The sequence below is a fragment of the Oncorhynchus masou genome, unplaced genomic scaffold (assembly GCF_036934945.1).
Source record: "Oncorhynchus masou masou isolate Uvic2021 unplaced genomic scaffold, UVic_Omas_1.1 unplaced_scaffold_810, whole genome shotgun sequence".
NCBI lineage: Eukaryota > Metazoa > Chordata > Actinopteri > Salmoniformes > Salmonidae > Oncorhynchus > Oncorhynchus masou.
The window spans coordinates 164692-188373 of record NW_027014573.1 but is presented as its reverse complement, the minus strand read 5'-3'; the positions used below and the strand labels follow the sequence as shown (position 1 = coordinate 188373).

General features: G+C 42.6%; 2 protein-coding genes across 2 annotated transcripts in view; one reads left to right on the top strand and one right to left on the bottom strand.

The window, feature by feature from the left end:
• The window catches only part of LOC135537539 (NLR family CARD domain-containing protein 3-like), a 224663-nt gene that overhangs the window by 119175 nt on the left and 81806 nt on the right, over nucleotides 1-23682 (top strand). The window lies entirely within an intron of this gene.
• Nucleotides 1-23682, bottom strand: part of LOC135537540 (uncharacterized) — a 99005-nt gene that overhangs the window by 49167 nt on the left and 26156 nt on the right. The window contains exons 3-8 of the mRNA XM_064963676.1: nucleotides 8947-9063; nucleotides 8589-8673; nucleotides 8230-8458; nucleotides 6059-7856; nucleotides 5600-5773; nucleotides 3500-3673 (exon numbers count right to left, since the gene is read on the bottom strand). Of these exons, the coding sequence (XP_064819748.1) occupies nucleotides 3500-3673; nucleotides 5600-5773; nucleotides 6059-7856; nucleotides 8230-8458; nucleotides 8589-8673; nucleotides 8947-9063 (2577 nt within the window). The remainder of the gene's footprint in view (nucleotides 1-3499; nucleotides 3674-5599; nucleotides 5774-6058; nucleotides 7857-8229; nucleotides 8459-8588; nucleotides 8674-8946; nucleotides 9064-23682) is intronic.

Sequence of the window (23682 nt, the reverse complement as noted above, 5' to 3'; positions counted from 1 at the left end):
ATATCCCTGGTGTATATATCCCTGGTGTATATATCCCTGGTGTATATATCCCTGTGTTTCCCTGGTGTATATATCCCTGTGTTTCCCTGGTGTATATATCACTGTGTTTCCCTGGTGTATATATCCCTGGTGTATATATCCCTGGTGTATATATCCCTGGTGTATATATCCCTGGTGTATATATCCCTGGTGTATATATCCCTGGTGTATATATCCCTGGTGTATGTATCCCTGGTGTATATATCCCTGTGTTCCCTGGTGTATATATCCCTGGTGTATATATCCCTGGTGTATATATCCCTGGTGTATGTATCCCTGGTGTATGTATCCCTGGTGTATGTATCCCTGGTGTATGTATCCCTGGTGTATATATCCCTGGTGTATATATCCCTGGTGTATATATCCCTGGTGTATATATCCCTGGTGTATATATCCCTGGTGTATGTATCCCTGGTGTATGTATCCCTGGTGTATGTATCCCTGTGTATATATCCCTGGTGTATGTATCCCTGGTGTATGTATCCCTGGTGTATGTATCCCTGGTGTATGTATCCCTGGTGTATGTATCCCTGTGTATATATCCCTGGTGTATGTATCCCTGGTGTATGTATCCCTGGTGTATGTATCCCTGGTGTATATATCCCTGGTGTATATATCCCTGGTGTATATATCCCTGGTGTATATATCCCTGGTGTATATATCCCTGGTGTATATATCCCTGGTGTATATATCCCTGTGTTTCCCTGGTGTATATATCCCTGGTGTATATATCCCTGGTGTATATATCCCTGTGTTTCCCTGGTGTATATATCCCTGGTGTATATATCCCTGTGTTTCCCTGGTGTATATATCCCTGGTGTATATATCACTGTGTTTCCCTGGTGTATATATCCCTGGTGTATATATCCCTGGTGTATATATCCCTGGTGTATATATCCCTGGTGTATATATCCCTGGTGTATGTATCCCTGGTGTATATATCCCTGTGTTCCCTGGTGTATATATCCCTGGTGTATATATCCCTGGTGTATATATCCCTGGTGTATATATCCCTGGTGTATATATCCCTGGTGTATATATCCCTGGTGTATATATCCCTGGTGTATGTATCCCTGGTGTATGTATCCCTGGTGTATGTATCCCTGGTGTATATATCCCTGGTGTATATATCCCTGGTGTATATATCCCTGGTGTATATATCCCTGGTGTATATATCCCTGTGTTCCCTGGTGTATATATCCCTGGTGTATATATCCCTGTGTTTCCCTGGTGTATATATCCCTGGTGTATATATCCCTGGTGTAAATATCCCTGTGTTTCCCTGGTGTATATATCCCTGGTGTATATATCCCTGGTGTATATATCCCTGGTGTATATATCCCTGGTGTATATATCCCTGGTGTATATATCCCTGGTGTATATATCCCTGGTGTATATATCCCTGTGTTCCCTGGTGTATATATCCCTGGTGTATATATCCCTGTGTTTCCCTGGTGTATATATCCCTGGTGTATATATCCCTGGTGTAAATATCCCTGTGTTTCCCTGGTGTATATATCCCTGGTGTATATATCCCTGGTGTATATATCCCTGGTGTATATATCCCTGGTGTATATATCCCTAGTGTATATATCCCTGGTGTATATATCCCTGTGTTTCCCTGGTGTATATATCCCTGGTGTATATATCCCTGGTGTATATATCCCTGGTGTATATATCCCTAGTGTATATATCCCTGGTGTATATATCCCTGGTGTATATATATCCCTGTGTTCCCCTGGAGTATATATCCCTGGTGTATATATCCCTGGTGTATATATATCCCTGTGTTCCCCTGGTGTATATATCCCTGTGTTTCCTGTTTCTCTGTACCAGTTTGTCTTGTATGTTTATCAAGTCAACCAGCGTTTTTCTCTACTCCTGCTTCTATTTGTTCCGCCCGGTTTTTGTCCCTGTTTTCTGGACCCGACTGCCTGTCCTGACCTCTAGCCTGTCCTGACCTCTAGTCTGCCTGACCATTCTGCCTGTCCTGACCATTCTGCCTGTCCTGACCTCTAGTCTGCCTGACCATTCTGCCTGTCCTGACCATTCTGCCTGTCCTGACCTCTAGTCTGCCTGACCATTCTGCCTGTCCTGACCTCTAGTCTGCCTGACCATTCTGCCTGTCCTGACCATTCTGCCTGTCCTGACCTCTAGTCTGCCTGACCATTCTGCCTGTCCTGACCTCTAGTCTGCCTGGCCATTCTGCCTGTCCTGACCTCTAGTCTGCCTGACCATTCTGCCTGTCCTGACCATTCTGCCTGTCCTGACCTCTAGTCTGCCTGACCATTCTGCCTGTCCTGACCTCTAGTCTGCCTGACCATTCTGCCTGTCCTGACCATTCTGCCTGTCCTGACCTCTAGTCTGCCTGACCATTCTGCCTGTCCTGACCTCTAGCCTGCCTGACCATTCTGTCTGTCCTGACCTCTAGTCTGCCTAACCATTCTGTCTGTCCTGACCTCTCGTCTGCCTGACCATTCTGCCTGTCCTGACCTCTAGTCTGCCTAACCATTCTGTCTGTCCTGACCTCTCGTCTGCCTGACCATTCTGCCTGTCCTGACCTCTAGCCTGCCTGACCATTCTGCCTGTCCTGACCTCTAGCCTGCCTGACCATTCTGCCTGTCCTGACCTCTAGCCTGCTTGACCATTCTGCCTGTCCTGACCTCTAGCCTGCCTGACCATTCTGCCTGTCCTGACCTCTAGCCTGCTTGACCATTCTGCCTGTCCTGACCTCTAGTCTGCCTGACCATTCTGCCTGTCCTGACCAGTCTGCCTGTCCTGACCTCTAGTCTGCTTGACCATTCTGCCTGTCCTGACCTCTAGTCTGCCTGACCATTCTGCCTGTCTTGACCTCTAGCCTGCCTGACCATTCTGCCTTTCCTGACCTCTAGCCTGTCTGACCAGTCTGCCTGTCCTGACCTCTAGTCTGCCTGACCAGTCTGCTTGTCCTGACCTCTAGTCTGTCTGACCAGTCTGCCTGTCCTGACCTCTAGTCTGCCTGACTATTCTGCCTGTCCTGACCTCTAGTCTGTCTGACCAGTCTGCCTGTCCTGACCTCTAGTCTGCCTGACTATTCTGCCTGTCCTGACCAGTCTGCCTGTCCTGACCTCTAGTCTGCCTGACCAGTCTGTCTGTCCTGACCTCTAGTCTGCCTGACCAGTCTGCCTGTCCTGTCCAGTCTACCTGTCCTGACCAGTCTGCCTGTCTTGACCTCTAGTCTGCCTGTCCTGTCCAGTCTACCTGTCCTGACCTCTAGTCTGTCTGACCAGTCTGCCTGTCCTGTCCAGTCTGTCTGTACTGACCTCTAGTCTATCTGACCTCTAGTCTACCTGTCCTGTCCAGTCTGTCTGTCCTGACCTCTAGTCTGTCTGCCACTCTGTGCCTCCTGGACTCTGATCTGGTTATCACCTTTGGCCTGTCCACATCTGCCTCCCGTGCCATCTTCTACAGGAATACTGACCTCAGAGTCTCCAGTTTACAGTGGGGATTCCCCAGTCCAGCAGAGAGCAGCTTCACTCCTGAATCCTTCAGGTCATTGTTATTCAGATCCAGCTCTCTCAGGTGTGAGGGGTTTGACCTCAGAGCTGAGACCAGAGAAGCACAGTCTTCCTCTGTAACTAGACAGCCTGACAGCCTGCAAAGAGTCAAATCATATTAAAATCACACTGATATTCTTTGGTGGTTAAAATAGTGGCAGTATATTTTTTCAACATATTCAGATATATCAGTGTCCTGAAACCTGTCACATCTATTCATAAATGAATGTATCATCATTATAAATGACAAATGATCAAAGTATTGCCTGCAGATGTCACGCCCTAACCTTAGTTAACTTTGTTTTCTTTATTATTTTAGTTAGGTCAGGGTGTGACGAGGGCTTGTTTAGTTTTTGTACATCTATGGGGTTTGGCTTGTCTAGGTGTTTATATGTCTATGGTTGCCTGGATTGGTTCTCAATCAGAGGCAGCTGTTTATCGTTGTCTCTGATTGGGAACCATATTTCTTGGTTTATTTGTGGGTTATAATTCTATGTTTAGTTGCCTGTTCTACCATATCATTTGTGATAGAAACGTTCTTAGGTGGTGAAAATCGTGGCAGTATATGTTTTTTAAATATTCAAATATAAAAAATATTCAGATATATCTGTGTCCTGAAACCTGCCATATCTATTTATAAATGAAGGTTTCATTATTAGAAATAACAAATGATCAAAGTATTGCCTGCAGAGAGAAAAATGTGTAGTACAAATATTATAGTAGACTGACCAGACCAGTTTTAAAAGCAGTATCAGTCAGAAGACAGACAGTGAGGAATCAGATTTAGATTGTATTGAGTATACAGTCCACACCATATCTATTTAGACAGTGAGGAATCAGATTTAGATTGTATTGAGTATACAGTCCACACCATATCTATTTAGACAGTGAGGTATCAGATTTAGATTGTATTGAGTATACAGTCCACACCATATCTATTTAGACAGTGAAGCTAACATTTCAAATGTGGGTCTATTCTAAAAATTCTAGAAACTGAATGGTGACTGGAATAATTTTCTTTCAAAGTGATCACATAACATTTTTCCAAAGACTACTAAATGAATCCTGATGATGTCATGATTATATACAAATCATGAATGAATCATAAATAATGAGTTAGAAATTTACATAGGCTCCAACAAAACATGCTAACATTTCACCATTACCAATAACAGAGGCTACAACAAAACATACTAACCTCTCACCATTACCAATAACAGAGGCTACAACAAAACATACTAACCTCTCACCATTACCAATAACAGAGGCTACAACAAAACATGCTAACCTCTCACCATTACCAATAACAGAGGATACAACAAAACATGCTAACCTCTCACCATTACCAATAACAGAGGCTACAACTAAACATGCTAACCTCTCACCATTACCAATAACAGAGGCTACAACAAAACATGCTAACCTCTCACCATTACCAATAACAGAGGCTACAACTAAACATGCTAACCTCTCACCATTACCAATAACAGAGGCTACAACTAAACATGCTAACCTCTCACCATTACCAATAACAGAGGCTACAACAAAACATGCTAACCTCTCACCATTACCAATAACAGAGGCTACAACTAAACATGCTAACCTCTCACCATTACCAATAACAGAGGCTACAACTAAACATGCTAACCTCTCACCATTACCAATAACAGAGGCTACAACTAAACATGCTAACCTCTCACCATTACCAATAACAGGGGAGGTTAGCATTTTTTCTGATCTTTGTGCCTCTATAACTTTGTTATTTGTCACATTTCATTTCATTTCTTAACAGTAACACAGCTATGTATGAATAGATGTATTCCCTCAAATAAAAGGTGACATTCTGTACTGTCACATAATATGAAACATTATATCTCAAATCCAAAATGCTGGAGCAGAGCACCACATTTAAAACTGAAACCTTAACTGTCCAAACACATATGGTGTGGACGATGTGTGTCTGGTAAACACATGTGGATCTGGTGAACAGTTATCACTTGTTGACCAACTGCAGGAATACTGACCTCAGAGTCTCCAGTTTACAGTGGGGATTCCCCAGTCCAGCAGAGAGCAGCTTCACTCCTGAATCCTTCAGGTCGTTGATACTCAGGTCCAGCTCTCTCAGGTGTGAGGGGTTTGACTCCAGAGCTGAGACCAGAGAAGCACAGCCTTCCTCTGTGACTCCACAGCCTGACAGCCTGACAAAGAGATCATCATGACTTCACAAACACACTGTTCATTTAACACCAGTAGTGTAGAAGGACAATGGCAGATGCATTTGGTTTATTCTCTCAAACAACATATAGATTCATCTTCCATCTCCAATTATTGTATGGTCATAATGTTGTAATAATGTAAAAATCTATGCATTTATTCAGTATGTTTTTCAATATAATATTATATACATATTATAATACATATTTTTCTCTAAACTGAATCTTTCTTCCTGATGATTAGTTCTAAATGTCATTTTATTTACTCACAGAACAGCTCTGGAGGCTTTGACCACTGGCAGCAGCCTCAGAAGACCTTCCTCTGATCTGGAGTATTTCTTCAGGTCAAACACATCCAGCTCCTTTTCTGAAGTCAGCAACACAAAGACCAGAGCTGACCACTGTGCAGGTGACAGGTTGGGTTTTGAGAGACTTCCTGATCTCAGGTATCTTTGGATCTCCTCCACTAGAGAATGGTCATTCAGTTCATTCAGACAGTGGAACAGATTGATGCTCCTCTCTGGAGAGAGATTCTCCCTGATCTTCTCCTTGATGTACTTGACTGTTTCTTCATGGCTCTGTGAGCTGCTTCCTGTCTTTGTCAGTAGACCTTGTAAGTGCTTCTGATTGGACTCCAGTGAGAGGCCCAGAAGGAAGCGGAGGAAAAGGTCCAGGTTTCCCGTCTCACTTTGTAAGGCTTTATCCACAGCACTCTTGTAGACAGTAACTTCAGGCTTGTCTCTGAAGAGCGACGAAAATAATCTGAATATTGATTGAGGTTCGTCTATTAGATTCTCATTGTTGTTGATGAATGAGAGGAACACATATACAGCAGCCAGAAACTCCTGAATGCTCAGATGAACAAAGCAGTACACCTTGTCCTGGTACAGCCCACATTCCTCTTTAAAGAGCTGTGTGCACAATCCTGAGTACACTGAGGCTTCATTGACATCAATACCAGCCTCCTTCAGGTCTTCTTCATAGAAAATCAGATTGCCCTTCACAAGCTGTTGAAAAGCCAGTTTTCCCAGTGACAGAATGCTCTCTTTATTCCAGTGTGGACCTGTCTCTTCTTTCCCAAGATACTTTTCATTCTTCTGTTTGGTATGAAACTCCACAAGGTGTGTGTACATCTCAGTCAGAGTCTTGGGCATCACTTCTCTCTTATGTTTCAGCATGTGTTCAAGGACTGTTGCAGAAATCCAACAGAAGACTGGAATGTGGCACATGATGTGGAGGCTCCTTGATGTCTTTATGTGTGAGATGATTCTGTTGGCCAGGTCCTCATCACTGAATCTCTTCCTGAAGTACTCCTCCTTCTGTGGGTCATTGAACCCTCGTATCTCTGTCACCTGGTCAACACACCCTGAAGGGATCTTATTGGCTGCTGCAGGTCGGGTAGTTATCCAGAGGAGAGCAGAGGGAAGCAGATTTCCCTTGATGAGATTTGTCAGCAGAACATCCACTGAGGTTGACTCTGTGACATTACAACAGATCTTGTTCTTCTGGAAGTCTAGGGGCAGTCGGCACTCATCCAGACCATCAAAGATGAACAGAACTTTGTAGTTGTTGTAGTTAGAGATTCTTGATTGTTTGGTTTCCATTGAGAAGTGTTTGAGAAGTTCAATGAAAGTGTGTTTGTCCTCTTTCATCAAATTCAGCTCCCGAAAAGGGAATGAAAATACAAATTGGACATCCTGATTTGCTTTTCCTTCAGCCCAGTCCAGAATGAACTTCTGCACAGAGACTGTTTTTCCAATGCCAGCGACTCCCTTTGTCAGCACAGTTCTGATAGGTTTGTCTTGTCCAGTTAAGGGCTTGAAGATGTCATTACATTTGATTGCAGTCTCTGGTCTTGCTTGTTTCCTGGTTGTTGTCTCAATCTGTCTCAGCTCATGTTCATTATTGACCTCTCCTGTTCCACCCTCTGTGATGTAGAGCTCTGTGTAGATCTTATTGAGAAGTGTTGGGTTTCCTTGTTTAGCGATCCCCTCAAATACACATTGAAACTTCTTCTTGAGATTAGATTTGAGTTCACGTTGGCAAATCACAGCAAGCTCATCTGAATCTAGAAATAACACAGAGGATATTAATATTACGTCTGTTTTAATGCCTACAGTATCGAAGGACTGTTATAAAGTTGTACATTATAATAATTTATTCTCTTAACTGACTGTATAAATGTGTAAATGTTTTCATAATGCATTACAGACTGGTGTGACTGATTATATTATTATTGGTATTATTGATGGTATTATTAATGTTGTCTCTCTCCTAAATTAATCACCACAACACATCCCTGCTGCTACTTGATGAGGTCACTAGGTGTTGTGTTAAGGCTGCTACAATATCATTGAGTTACACAGCTACTTTAGCTGTACTTTAGCTACAGCTTTTAAATGTTATAAAACATCATTCAACATGAGTCAGACAGATCTTACATTTCTCCAGTGTGTCAGCAAGCTCCTTCTGGTTCATTTTCCTCAGGATGTGCAGTGTGATCTTCAGAGCCCCCTCTCTGGCACTGCTCTCCTGCTTCTCATCTTCAGCATCCACCACTTCCTTATTCTGCTTTTGACTCTCAAAGCCTTCTGGGAGTTCTGGACTAAGAATCCTCTTGAATATCTTCAGCTCGTTCTTCACAAATGTCATAATTTTCTCTTCAAGCAACTGAAATAAATAAAGTCAACAGGTTAAAGCAAGATAATATATGATTTCTCATTTACACATTAATGAATGATTGACAGATCAACTTTACTTGAGGTAAACAAAAACAAATGTACATAACAGGACCACATACACTGAATATGGAGGCCAGGTCTGTTTGATGACTCTGGGAAGACTGACCACTGAGAATCTCTGACTCTGATCTCTCCTGTCGGTTTCTGTGGACAAAACATGAGATTACATATCCTCATCCAGGGAGTACACACACACACGCACGCGCACGCGCACACGCACACGCACATGCACACGCACACACACACAGGGAGGGAATGTTGTGTTTGTTTAATATTGTTTTAGGACAATGAAAATGGACAAAATGATTAGCCTATTGATTATGAAAACAACAACAATAAATGGGAAAATGGGAGAGGAGAAATGACTAGAGACAGTGTTGTTTAACTCACTGACCAGGACCCATGAGTTCTTCTTACCTTTGTTCAGTAGAAAAGTCTCCCTCTCTAAAGTTTAGAGGTTGACTAATAGACCGGTCACTCTTCATGGACACACAGCTGGGAACAGGGGAGGCGGTTCTCTCCTGCTTGATTTGGCTTCAATACAACAGAGACAAACATTACATCTCTCATCTCCACTGAGTTCAGATGGGGAAACAATAATTGAATTCCAAAACGCTATATATCCATTTTCAGAAATGTTGGTTAATTTTCTTTCATTTGAATAATTTATTAAACCACTATAACTCTTTATAAAGGCTCTTTCATTTACTTTCCTGACTTTAAATGTGTACAGGAAACTGGATTGTTTTTTTGCAGTGTCATGTATACATTTAAAGTGGTGTTATAAATAGCAAACAAATTGAAAACTTTCATAACATTTACATACAAATTAAAGAGGCTACCTGCTGGCCTTACTGGGTGGATAGGATCATTAACCAGAGATATATAGGAGGGATATCACACCTGGCCTTACTGGGTGGATAGGATCATTAACCAGAGATATATAGGAGGGATATTACACCTGGCCTTACTGGGTCTATAGGATCATTAACCAGAGATATATAGGAGGGATATCACACCTGGCCTTACTGGGTGGATAGGATCATTAACCAGAGATATATAGGAGGGATATCACACCTGGCCTTACTGCGTCTATAGGATCATTAACCAGAGATATATAGCAGGGATATCACACCATGCCTTACTGGGTCTATAGGATCATTAACCAGAGATATATAGGAGGGATATCACACCTGGCCTTACTGCGTCTATAGGATCATTAACCAGAGATATATAGGAGGGATATCACACCTGGCCTTACTGGGTGGATAGGATCATTAATCAGAGATATATAGGGATATCACACCTGACCTTACTGGGTCTATAGGATCATTAACCATAGATATATAGGAGGGATATCACACCTGGCCTTACTGGGTCTATAGGATCATTAACCAGAGATATATAGGAGGGATATCACACCTGGCCTTACTGGGTGGATAGGATCATTAACCAGAGATATATAGGAGGGATATCACACCTGACCTTACTGGGTGGATAGGATCATTAACCAGAGATATATAGGAGGGATATCACACCTGGCCTTACTGGGTCTATAGGATCATTAACCACACCTGGCCTTACTGGGTCTATAGGATCATTAACCAGAGATATATAGGAGGGATATCACACCTGACCTTACTGGGTAGATAGGATCATTAACCAGAGATATATAGGAGGGATATCACACCTGGCCTTACTGGGTCTATAGGATCATTAACCAGAGATATATAGGAGGGATATCACACCTGGCCTTACTGGGTCTATAGGATCATTAACCAGAGATATATAGGAGGGATATCACACCTGGCCTTACTGGGTGGATAGGATCATTAACCAGAGATATATAGGAGGGATATCACACCTGGCCTTACTGGGTGGATAGGATCATTAACCAGAGATATATAGGAGGGATATCACACCTGGCCTTACTGGGTGCATAGGATCATTAACCAGAGATATATAGGAGGGATATCACACCTGGCCTTACTGGGTGGATAGGATCATTAACCAGAGATATATAGGAGGGATATCACACCTGACCTTACTGGGTCTATAGGATCATTAACCAGAGATATATAGGAGGGATATCACACCTGGCCTTACTGGGTGGATAGGATCATTAACCAGAGATATATAGGAGGGATATCACACCTGTCCTTACTGGGTGCATAGGATCATTAACCAGAGATGTATAGGATGGATATCACTCCTGTCCTTACTGGGTCTATAGGATCATTAACCAGAGATATATAGGAGGGATATCACACCTGGCCTTACTGGGTCTATAGGATCATTAACCAGAGATATATAGGAGGGATATCACACCTGGCCTTACTGGGTCTATAGGATCATTAACCAGAGATATATAGGAGGGATATCACACCTGGCCTTACTGGGTCTATAGGATCATTAACCAGAGATATATAGGAGGGATATCACACCTGGCCTTACTGGGTGGATAGGATCATTAATCAGAGATATATAGGAGGGATATCACACCTGGCCTTACTGGGTGGATAGGATCATTAACCAGAGATATATAGGAGGGATATCACACCTGGCCTTACTGGGTCTATAGGATCATTAACCAGAGATATATAGGAGGGATATCACACCTGACCTTACTGGGTCTATAGGATCATTAATCAGATATATAGGAGGGAAATCACACCTGGCCTTACTGGGTCTATAGGATCATTAATCAGAGATATATAGGAGGGATATCACACCTGGCCTTACTGGGTCTATAGGATCATTAACCAGAGATATATAGGAGGGATATCACACCTGACCTTACTGGGTAGATAGGATCATTAATCAGAGATATATAGGAGGGATATTACACCTGGCCTTACTGGTTCCATAGGATCATTAACCAGAGATATATAGGAGGGATATCACACCTGACCTTACTGGGTGCATAGGATCATTAACCAGAGATATATAGGGATATCACACCTGGCCTTACTGGGTCTATAGGATCATTAACCAGAGATATATAGGAGGGATATCACACCTGACCTTACTGGGTCTATAGGATCATTAACCAGAGATATATAGGAGGGATATCACACCTGACCTTACTGGGTCTATATGATCATTAACCAGAGATATATAGGAGGGATATCACACCTGACCTTACTGGGTCTATAGGATCATTAACCAGAGATATATAGGAGGGATATCACACCTGACCTTACTGGGTCTATAGGATCATTAACCAGAGATATATAGGAGGGATATCACACCTGGCCTTACTGGGTGTATAGGATCATTAACCAGAGATATATAGGAGGGATATCACACCTGGCCTTACTGGGTGTATAGGATCATTAACCAGAGATATGTAGGGATATCACACCTGGCCTTACTGGGTCTATAGGATCATTAACCAGAGATATATAGGAGGGATATCACACCTGGCCTTACTGGGTGTATAGGATCATTAACCAGAGATATATAGGAGGGATATCACACCTGGCCTTACTGGGTGTATAGGATCATTAACCAGAGATATATAGGAGGGATATCACACCTGGCCTTACTGGGTCTATAGGATCATTAACCAGAGATATATAGGAGGGATATCACACCTGTCCTTACTGGGTCTATAGGATCATTAACCAGAGATATATAGGAGGGATATCACACCTGGCCTTACTGGGTGGATAGGATCATTAAACAGAGATATATAGGAGGGATATCACACCTGACCTTACTGGGTGGATAGGATCATTAATCAGAGATATATAGGAGGGATATCACACCTGACCTTACTGGGTCTATAGGATCATTAACCAGAGATATATAGGAGGGATATCACACCTGTCCTTACTGGGTCTATAGGATCATTAACCAGAGATATATAGGAGGGATATCACACCTGGCCTTACTGGGTGGATAGGATCATTAACCAGAGATATATAGGAGGGATATCACACCTGGCCTTACTGGGTCTATAGGATCATTAACCAGAGATATATAGGAGGGATATCACACCTGACCTTACTGGGTCTATAGGATCATTAACCAGAGATATATAGGAGGGATATCACACCTGACCTTACTGGGTCTATAGGATCATTAACCAGAGATATATAGGAGGGATATCACACCTGGCCTTACTGGGTGGATAGGATCATTAATCAGAGATATATAGGGATATCACACCTGACCTTACTGGGTCTATAGGATCATTAACCAGAGATATATAGGAGGGATATCACACCTGGCCTTACTGGGTCTATAGGATCATTAACCAGAGATATATAGGAGGGATATCACACCTGGCCTTACTGGGTGGATAGGATCATTAACCAGAGATATATAGGAGGGATATCACACCTGACCTTACTGGGTGGATAGGATCATTAACCAGAGATATATAGGAGGGATATCACACCTGGCCTTACTGGGTCTATAGGATCATTAACCAGAGATATATAGGAGGGATATCACACCTGGCCTTACTGGGTGTATAGGATCATTAACCAGAGAAATATAGGAGGGATATCACACCTGACCTTACTGGGTGGATAGGATCATTAACCAGAGATATATAGGAGGGATATCACACCTGGCCTTACTGGGTCTATAGGATCATTAACCAGAGATATATAGGAGGGATATCACACCTGGCCTTACTGGGTCTATAGGATCATTAACCAGAGATATATAGGAGGGATATCACACCTGGCCTTACTGGGTGGATAGGATCATTAACCAGAGATATATAGGAGGGATATCACACCTGGCCTTACTGGGTGGATAGGATCATTAACCAGAGATATATAGGAGGGATATCACACCTGACCTTACTGGGTGTATAGGATCATTAACCAGAGATATATAGGAGGGATATCACACCTGGCCTTACTGGGTGGATAGGATCATTAACCAGAGATATATAGGAGGGATATCACACCTGACCTTACTGGGTCTATAGGATCATTAACCAGATATATATAGGAGGGATATCACACCTGGCCTTACTGGGTCTATAGGATCATTAACCAGAGATATATAGGAGGGATATCACACCTGGCCTTACTGGGTCTATAGGATCATTAACCAGAGATATATAGGAGGGATATCACACCTGGCCTTACTGGGTCTATAGGATCATTAACCAGAGATATATAGGGATATCACACCTGGCCTTACTGGGTGGCTAGGATCATTAACCAGAGATATATAGGAGGGATATCACACCTGACCTTACTGGGTCTATAGGATCATTAACCAGAGATATATAGGGATATCACACCTGGCCTTACTGGGTGGATAGGATCATTAACCAGAGATATATAGGAGGGATATCACACCTGGCCTTACTGGGTCTATAGGATCATTAACCAGAGATATATAGGAGGGATATCACACCTGGCCTTACTGGGTCTATAGGATCATTAACCAGAGATATCATATCACACCTGGCCTTACTGGGTCTATAGGATCATTAACCAGAGATATATAGGGATATCACACCTGGCCTTACTGGGTCTATAGGATCATTAACCAGAGATATATAGGAGGGATATCACACCTGACCTTACTGGGTGGATAGGATCATTAACCAGAGATATATAGGAGGGTTATCACACCTGGCCTTACTGGGTCTATAGGATCATTAACCAGAGATATATAGGAGGGATATCACACCTGGCCTTACTGGGTCTATAGGATCATTAACCAGAGATATATAGGAGGGATATCACTCCTGGCCTTACTGGGTCTATAGGATCATTAACCAGAGATATATAGGAGGGATATCACACCTGGCCTTACTGGGTGTATAGGATCATTAACCAGAGATATATAGGAGGGATATCACACCTGGCCTTACTGGGTAGATAGGATCATTAACCAGAGATATATAGGGATATCACACCTGGCCTTACTGGGTCTATAGGATCATTAACCAGAGATATATAGGAGGGATATCACACCTGGCCTTACTGGGTGTATAGGATCATTAACCAGAGATATATAGGAGGGATATCACACCTGGCCTTACTGGGTGTATAGGATCATTAACCAGAGATATATAGGAGGGATATCACACCTGGCCTTACTGGGTCTATAGGATCATTAACCATAGATATATAGGAGGGATATCACACCTGACCTTACTGGGTGGATAGGATCATTAACCAGAGATATATAGGAGGGATATCACACCTGGCCTTACTGGGTCTATAGGATCATTAACCAGAGATATATAGGAGGGATATCACACCTGACCTTACTGGGTCTATAGGATCATTAACCAGAGATATATAGGAGGGATATCACACCTGACCTTACTGGGTCTATAGGATCATTAACCAGAGATATATAGGAGGGATATCACACCTGACCTTACTGGGTCTATAGGATCATTAACCAGAGATATATAGGAGGGATATCACACCTGACCTTACTGGGTCTATAGGATCATTAACCAGAGATATATAGGAGGGATATCACACCTGGCCTTACTGGGTGGATAGGATCATTAACCAGAGATATATAGGAGGGATATCACACCTGACCTTACTGGGTCTATAGGATCATTAACCAGAGATATATAGGAGGGATATCACACCTGTCCTTACTGGGTCTATAGGATCATTAACCAGAGATATATACGAGGGATATCACACCTGACCTTACTGGGTGGATAGGATCATTAACCAGAGATATATAGGAGGGATATCACACCTGGCCTTACTGGGTGGATAGGATCATTAACCAGAGATATATAGGGATATCACACCTGACCTTACTGGGTGGATAGGATCATTAACCAGAGATATATAGGAGGGATATCACACCTGGCCTTACTGGGTCTATAGGATCATTAACCCGAGATATATAGGAGGGATATCACACCTGTCCTTACTGGGTCTATAGGATCATTAACCAGAGATATATAGGAGGGATATCACACCTGGCCTTACTGGGTGTATAGGATCATTAACCAGAGATATATAGGAGGGATATCACACCTGGCCTTACTGGGTGTATAGGATCATTAACCAGAGATATATAGGAGGGATATCACACCTGGCCTTACTGGGTGTATAGGATCATTAACCAGAGATATATAGGAGGGATATCACACCTGGCCTTACTGGGTCTATAGGATCATTAACCCGAGATATATAGGAGGGATATCACACCTATCCTTACTGGGTCTATAGGATCATTAACCAGAGATATATAGGAGGGATATCACACCTGGCCTTACTGGGTCTATAGGATCATTAACCAGAGATATATAGGAGGGATATCACACCTGTCCTTACTGGGTCTATAGGATCATTAACCAGAGATATATAGGAGGGATATCACACCTGGCCTTACTGGGTGTATAGGATCATTAACCAGAGATATATAGGGATATCATACCTGTCCTTACTGGGTCTATAGGATCATTAACCAGAGATATATAGGAGGGATATCACACCTGGCCTTACTGGGTGGATAGGATCATTAACCAGAGATATATAGGAGGGATATCACACCTGGCCTTACTGGGTCTATAGGATCATTAACCAGAGATATATAGGAGGGATATCACACCTGTCCTTACTGGGTGGATAGGATCATTAACCAGAGATATATAGGGATATCACACCTGGCCTTACTGGGTGGATAGGATCATTAACCAGAGATATATAGGAGGGATATCACACCTGGCCTTACTGGGTGGATAGGATCATTAACCAGAGATATATAGGAGGGATATCACACCTGGCCTTACTGGGTGGATAGGATCATTAACCAGAGATATATAGGAGGGATATCACACCTGGCCTTACTGGGCGGATAGGATCATTAACCAGAGATATATAGGAGGGATATCACACCTGGCCTTACTGGGTGGATAGGATCATTAACCAGAGATATATAGGAGGGATATCACACCTGACCTTACTGTGTCTATAGGATCATTAACCAGAGATATATAGGGATATCACACCTGGCCTTACTGGGTGGATAGGATCATTAACCAGAGATATATAGGAGGGATATCACACCTGGCCTTACTGGGTGGATAGGATCATTAACCAGAGATATATAGGGATATCACACCTGACCTTACTGGGTGGATAGGATCATTAACCAGAGATATATAGGAGGGATATCACACCTGGCCTTACTGGGTCTATAGGATCATTAACCAGAGATATATAGGAGGGATATCACACCTGGCCTTACTGGGTCTATAGGATCATTAACCAGAGATATATAGGAGGGATATCACACCTGGCCTTACTGGGTGGATAGGATCATTAACCAGAGATATATAGGAGGGATATCACACCTGACCTTACTGGGTCTATAGGATCATTAACCAGAGATATATAGGAGGGATATCACACCTGTCCTTACTGGGTCTATAGGATCATTAACCAGAGATATATACGAGGGATATCACACCTGACCTTACTGGGTGGATAGGATCATTAACCAGAGATATATAGGAGGGATATCACACCTGGCCTTACTGGGTGGATAGGATCATTAACCAGAGATATATAGGAGGGATATCACACCTGACCTTACTGGGTGGATAGGATCATTAACCAGAGATATATAGGGATATCACACAAATCAAATAAAATCAATCAAATCAAATTTATTTATATAGCCCTTCGTACATCAGCTGATATCTCAAAGTGCTGTACAGAAACCCAGCCTAAAACCCCAAACAGCAAGCAATGCAGGGATATCACACCTGACCTTACTGGGTCTATAGGATCATTAACCAGAGATATATAGGAGGGATATCACACCTGGCCTTACTGGGTCTATAGGATCATTAACCAGAGATATATAGGAGGGATATCACACCTGACCTTACTGGGTCTATAGGATCATTAACCAGAGATATATAGGAGGGATATCACACCTGACCTTACTGGGTGGATAGGATCATTAACCAGAGATATATAGGAGGGATATCACACCTGGCCTTACTGGGTCTATAGGATCATTAACCAGAGATATATAGGAGGGATATCACACCTGACCTTACTGGGTCTATAGGATCATTAACCAGAGATATATAGGAGGGATATCACACCTGACCATACTGGGTGGATAGGATCATTAACCAGAGATATATAGGAGGGATATCACACCTGGCCTTACTGGGTCTATAGGATCATTAACCAGAGATATATAGGAGGGATATCACACCTGACCTTACTGGGTCTATAGGATCATTAACCAGAGATATATAGGAGGGATATCACACCTGACCTTACTGGGTGGATAGGATCATTAACCAGAGATATATAGGAGGGATATCACACCTGGCCTTACTGGGTGGATAGGATCATTAACCAGAGATATATAGGAGGGATATCACACCTGGCCTTACTGGGTCTATAGGATCATAAACCAGAGATATATAGGAGGGATATCACACCTGACCTTACTGGGTCTATAGGATCATTAACCAGAGATATATAGGAGGGATATCACACCTGACCTTACTGGGTGGATAGGATCATTAACCAGAGATATATAGGAGGGATATCACACCTGGCCTTACTGGGTGGATAGGATCATTAACCAGAGATATATAGGAGGGATATCACACCTGGCCTTACTGGGTCTATAGGATCATTAACCAGAGATATATAGGAGGGATATCACACCTGGCCTTACTGGGTGTATAGGATCATTAACCAGAGAAATATAGGAGGGATATCACACCTGACCTTACTGGGTGGATAGGATCATTAACCAGAGATATATAGGGATATCACACCTGGCCTTACTGGGTGGCTAGGATCATTAACCAGAGATATATAGGAGGGATATCACACCTGGCCTTACTGGGTCTATAGGATCATAAACCAGAGATATATAGGAGGGATATCACACCTGGCCTTACTGGGTCTATAGGATCATTAACCAGAGATATATAGGAGGGATATCACACCTGGCCTTACTGGGTCTATAGGATCATTAACCAGAGATATATAGGGATATCACACCTGGCCTTACTGGGTGGCTAGGATCATTAACCAGAGATATATAGGAGGGATATCACACCTGACCTTACTGGGTCTATAGGATCATTAACCAGAGATATATAGGGATATCACACCTGGCCTTACTGGGTGGATAGGATCATTAACCAGAGATATATAGGAGGGATATCACACCTGGCCTTACTGGGTCTATAGGATCATTAACCAGAGATATATAGGAGGGATATCACACCTGGCCTTACTGGGTCTATAGGATCATTAACCAGAGATATATAGGAGGGATATCACACCTGGCCTTACTGGGTCTATAGGATCATTAACCAGAGATATATAGGGATATCACACCTGGCCTTACTGGGTCTATAGGATCATTAACCAGAGATATATAGGAGGGATATCACACCTGACCTTACTGGGTGGATAGGATCATTAACCAGAGATATATAGGAGGGTTATCACACCTGGCCTTACTGGGTCTATAGGATCATTAACCAGAGATATATAGGAGGGATATCACACCTGGCCTTACTGGGTCTATAGGATCATTAACCAGAGATATATAGGAGGGATATCACTCCTGGCCTTACTGGGTCTATAGGATCATTAACCAGAGATATATAGGAGGGATATCACACCTGGCCTTACTGGGTGTATAGGATCATTAACCAGAGATATATAGGAGGGATATCACACCTGGCCTTACTGGGTAGATAGGATCATTAACCAGAGATATATAGGGATATCACACCTGGCCTTACTGGGTCTATAGGATCATTAACCAGAGATATATAGGAGGGATATCACACCTGGCCTTACTGGGTGTATAGGATCATTAACCAGAGATATATAGGAGGGATATCACACCTGGCCTTACTGGGTGTATAGGATCATTAACCAGAGATATATAGGAGGGATATCACACCTGGCCTTACTGGGTCTATAGGATCATTAACCATAGATATATAGGAGGGATATCACACCTGACCTTACTGGGTGGATAGGATCATTAACCAGAGATATATAGGAGGGATATCACACCTGGCCTTACTGGGTCTATAGGATCATTAACCAGAGATATATAGGAGGGATATCACACCTGACCTTACTGGGTCTATAGGATCATTAACCAGAGATATATAGGAGGGATATCACACCTGACCTTACTGGGTCTATAGGATCATTAACCAGAGATATATAGGAGGGATATCACACCTGACCTTACTGGGTCTATAGGATCATTAACCAGAGATATATAGGAGGGATATCACACCTGACCTTACTGGGTCTATAGGATCATTAATCAGAGATATATAGGAGGGATATCACACCTGGCCTTACTGGGTCTATAGGATCATTAACCAGAGATAGATAGGAGGGATATCACACCTGACCTTACTGGGTCTATAGGATCATTAATCAGATATATAGGAGGGATATCACACCTGGCCTTACTGGGTCTATAGGATCATTAATCAGAGATATATAGGAGGGATATCACACCTGGCCTTACTGGGTCTATAGGATCATTAACCAGAGATATATAGGAGGGATATCACACCTGACCTTACTGGGTAGATAGGATCATTAATCAGAGATATATAGGAGGGATATTACACCTGGCCTTACTGGTTCCATAGGATCATTAACCAGAGATATATAGGAGGGATATCACACCTGACCTTACTGGGTGCATAGGATCATTAACCAGAGATATATAGGAGGGATATCACACCTGGCCTTACTGGGTCTATAGGATCATTAACCAGAGATATATAGGAGGGATATCACACCTGACCTTACTGGGTCTATAGGATCATTAACCAGAGATATATAGGAGGGATATCACACCTGACCTTACTGGGTCTATATGATCATTAACCAGAGATATATAGGAGGGATATCACACCTGACCTTACTGGGTCTATAGGATCATTAACCAGAGATATATAGGAGGGATATCACACCTGACCTTACTGGGTCTATAGGATCATTAACCAGAGATATATAGGAGGGATATCACACCTGGCCTTACTGGGTGTATAGGATCATTAACCAGAGATATATAGGAGGGATATCACACCTGGCCTTACTGGGTGTATAGGATCATTAACCAGAGATATATAGGAGGGATATCACACCTGGCCTTACTGGGTGTATAGGATCATTAACCAGAGATATATAGGAGGGATATCACACCTGGCCTTACTGGGTCTATAGGATCATTAACCCGAGATATATAGGAGGGATATCACACCTATCCTTACTGGGTCTATAGGATCATTAACCAGAGATATATAGGAGGGATATCACACCTGGCCTTACTGGGTCTATAGGATCATTAACCAGAGATATATAGGAGGGATATCACACCTGTCCTTACTGGGTCTATAGGATCATTAACCAGAGATATATAGGAGGGATATCACACCTGGCCTTACTGGGTGTATAGGATCATTAACCAGAGATATATAGGGATATCATACCTGTCCTTACTGGGTCTATAGGATCATTAACCAGAGATATATAGGAGGGATATCACACCTGGCCTTACTGGGTGGATAGGATCATTAACCAGAGATATATAGGAGGGATATCACACCTGGCCTTACTGGGTCTATAGGATCATTAACCAGAGATATATAGGAGGGATATCACACCTGGCCTTACTGGGTGGATAGGATCATTAACCAGAGATATATAGGGATATCACACCTGGCCTTACTGGGTGGATAGGATCATTAACCAGAGATATATAGGAGGGATATCACACCTGGCCTTACTGGGTGGATAGGATCATTAACCAGAGATATATAGGAGGGATATCACACCTGGCCTTACTGGGTGGATAGGATCATTAACCAGAGATATATAGGAGGGATATCACACCTGGCCTTACTGGGTGGATAGGATCATTAACCAGAGATATATAGGAGGGATATCACACCTGGCCTTACTGGGTGGATAGGATCATTAACCAGAGATATATAGGAGGGATATCACACCTGACCTTACTGTGTCTATAGGATCATTAACCAGAGATATATAGGGATATCACACCTGGCCTTACTGGGTGGATAGGATCATTAACCAGAGATATATAGGAGGGATATCACACCTGGCCTTACTGGGTGGATAGGATCATTAACCAGAGATATATAGGGATATCACACCTGACCTTACTGGGTGGATAGGATCATTAACCAGAGATATATAGGAGGGATATCACACCTGGCCTTACTGGGTCTATAGGATCATTAACCAGAGATATATAGGAGGGATATCACACCTGGCCTTACTGGGTCTATAGGATCATTAACCAGAGATATATAGGAGGGATATCACACCTGGCCTTACTGGGTGGATAGGATCATTAACCCGAGATATATAGGAGGGATATCACACCTGACCTTACTGGGTCTATAGGATCATTAACCAGAGATATATAGGAGGGATATCACACCTGTCCTTACTGGGTCTATAGGATCATTAACCAGAGATATATACGAGGGATATCACACCTGACCTTACTGGGTGGATAGGATCATTAACCAGAGATATATAGGAGGGATATCACACCTGGCCTTACTGGGTGGATAGGATCATTAACCAGAGATATATAGGAGGGATATCACACCTGACCTTACTGGGTGGATAGGATCATTAACCAGAGATATATAGGGATATCACACAAATCAAATCAAATCAATCAAATCAAATTTATTTATATAGCCCTTCGTACATCAGCTGATATCTCAAAGTGCTGTACAGAAACCCAGCCTAAAACCCCAAACAGCAAGCAATGCAGGGATATCACACCTGACCTTACTGGGTCTATAGGATCATTAACCAGAGATATATAGGAGGGATATCACACCTGGCCTTACTGGGTCTATAGGATCATTAACCAGAGATATATAGGAGGGATATCACACCTGACCTTACTGGGTCTATAGGATCATTAACCAGAGATATATAGGAGGGATATCACACCTGACCTTACTGGGTGGATAGGATCATTAACCAGAGATATATAGGAGGGATATCACACCTGGCCTTACTGGGTCTATAGGATCATTAACCAGAGATATATAGGAGGGATATCACACCTGACCTTACTGGGTCTATAGGATCATTAACCAGAGATATATAGGAGGGATATCACACCTGACCATACTGGGTGGATAGGATCATTAACCAGAGATATATAGGAGGGATATCACACCTGGCCTTACTGGGTCTATAGGATCATTAACCAGAGATATATAGGAGGGATATCACACCTGACCTTACTGGGTCTATAGGATCATTAACCAGAGATATATAGGGATATCACACCTGACCTTACTGGGTCTATAGGATCATTAACCATAGATATATAGGAGGGATATCACACCTGACCTTACTGGGTCTATAGGATCATTAAACAGAGATATATAGGAGGGATATCACACCTGACCTTACTGGGTGGATAGGATCATTAACCAGAGATATATAGGAGGGATATCACACCTGGCCTTACTGGGTCTATAGGATCATTAACCATAGATATATAGGAGGGATATCACACCTGACCTTACTGGGTCTATAGGATCATTAACCAGAGATATATAGGAGGGATATCACACCTGGCCTTACTGGGTAGATAGGATCATTAACCAGAGATATATAGGAGGGATATCACACCTGACCTTACTGGGTCTATAGGATCATTAACCAGAGATATATAGGAGGGATATCACACCTGGCCTTACTGGGTGGATAGGATCATTAACCAGAGATATATAGGAGGGATATCACACCTGACCTTACTGGGTGGATAGGATCATTAACCAGAGATATATAGGAGGGATATCACACCTGGCCTTACTGGGTCTATAGGATCATTAACCAGAGATATATAGGAGGGATATCACACCTGGCCTTACTGGGTCTATAGGATCATTAACCAGAGATATATAGGAGGGATATCACACCTGTCCTTACTGGGTGGATAGGATCATTAACCAGAGATATATAGGAGGGATATCACACCTGGCCTTACTGGGTGGATAGGATCATTAACCAGAGATGTATAGGGATATCACACCTGACCTTACTGGGTCTATAGGATCATTAACCAGAGATATATAGGAGGGATATCACACCTGGCCTTACTGGG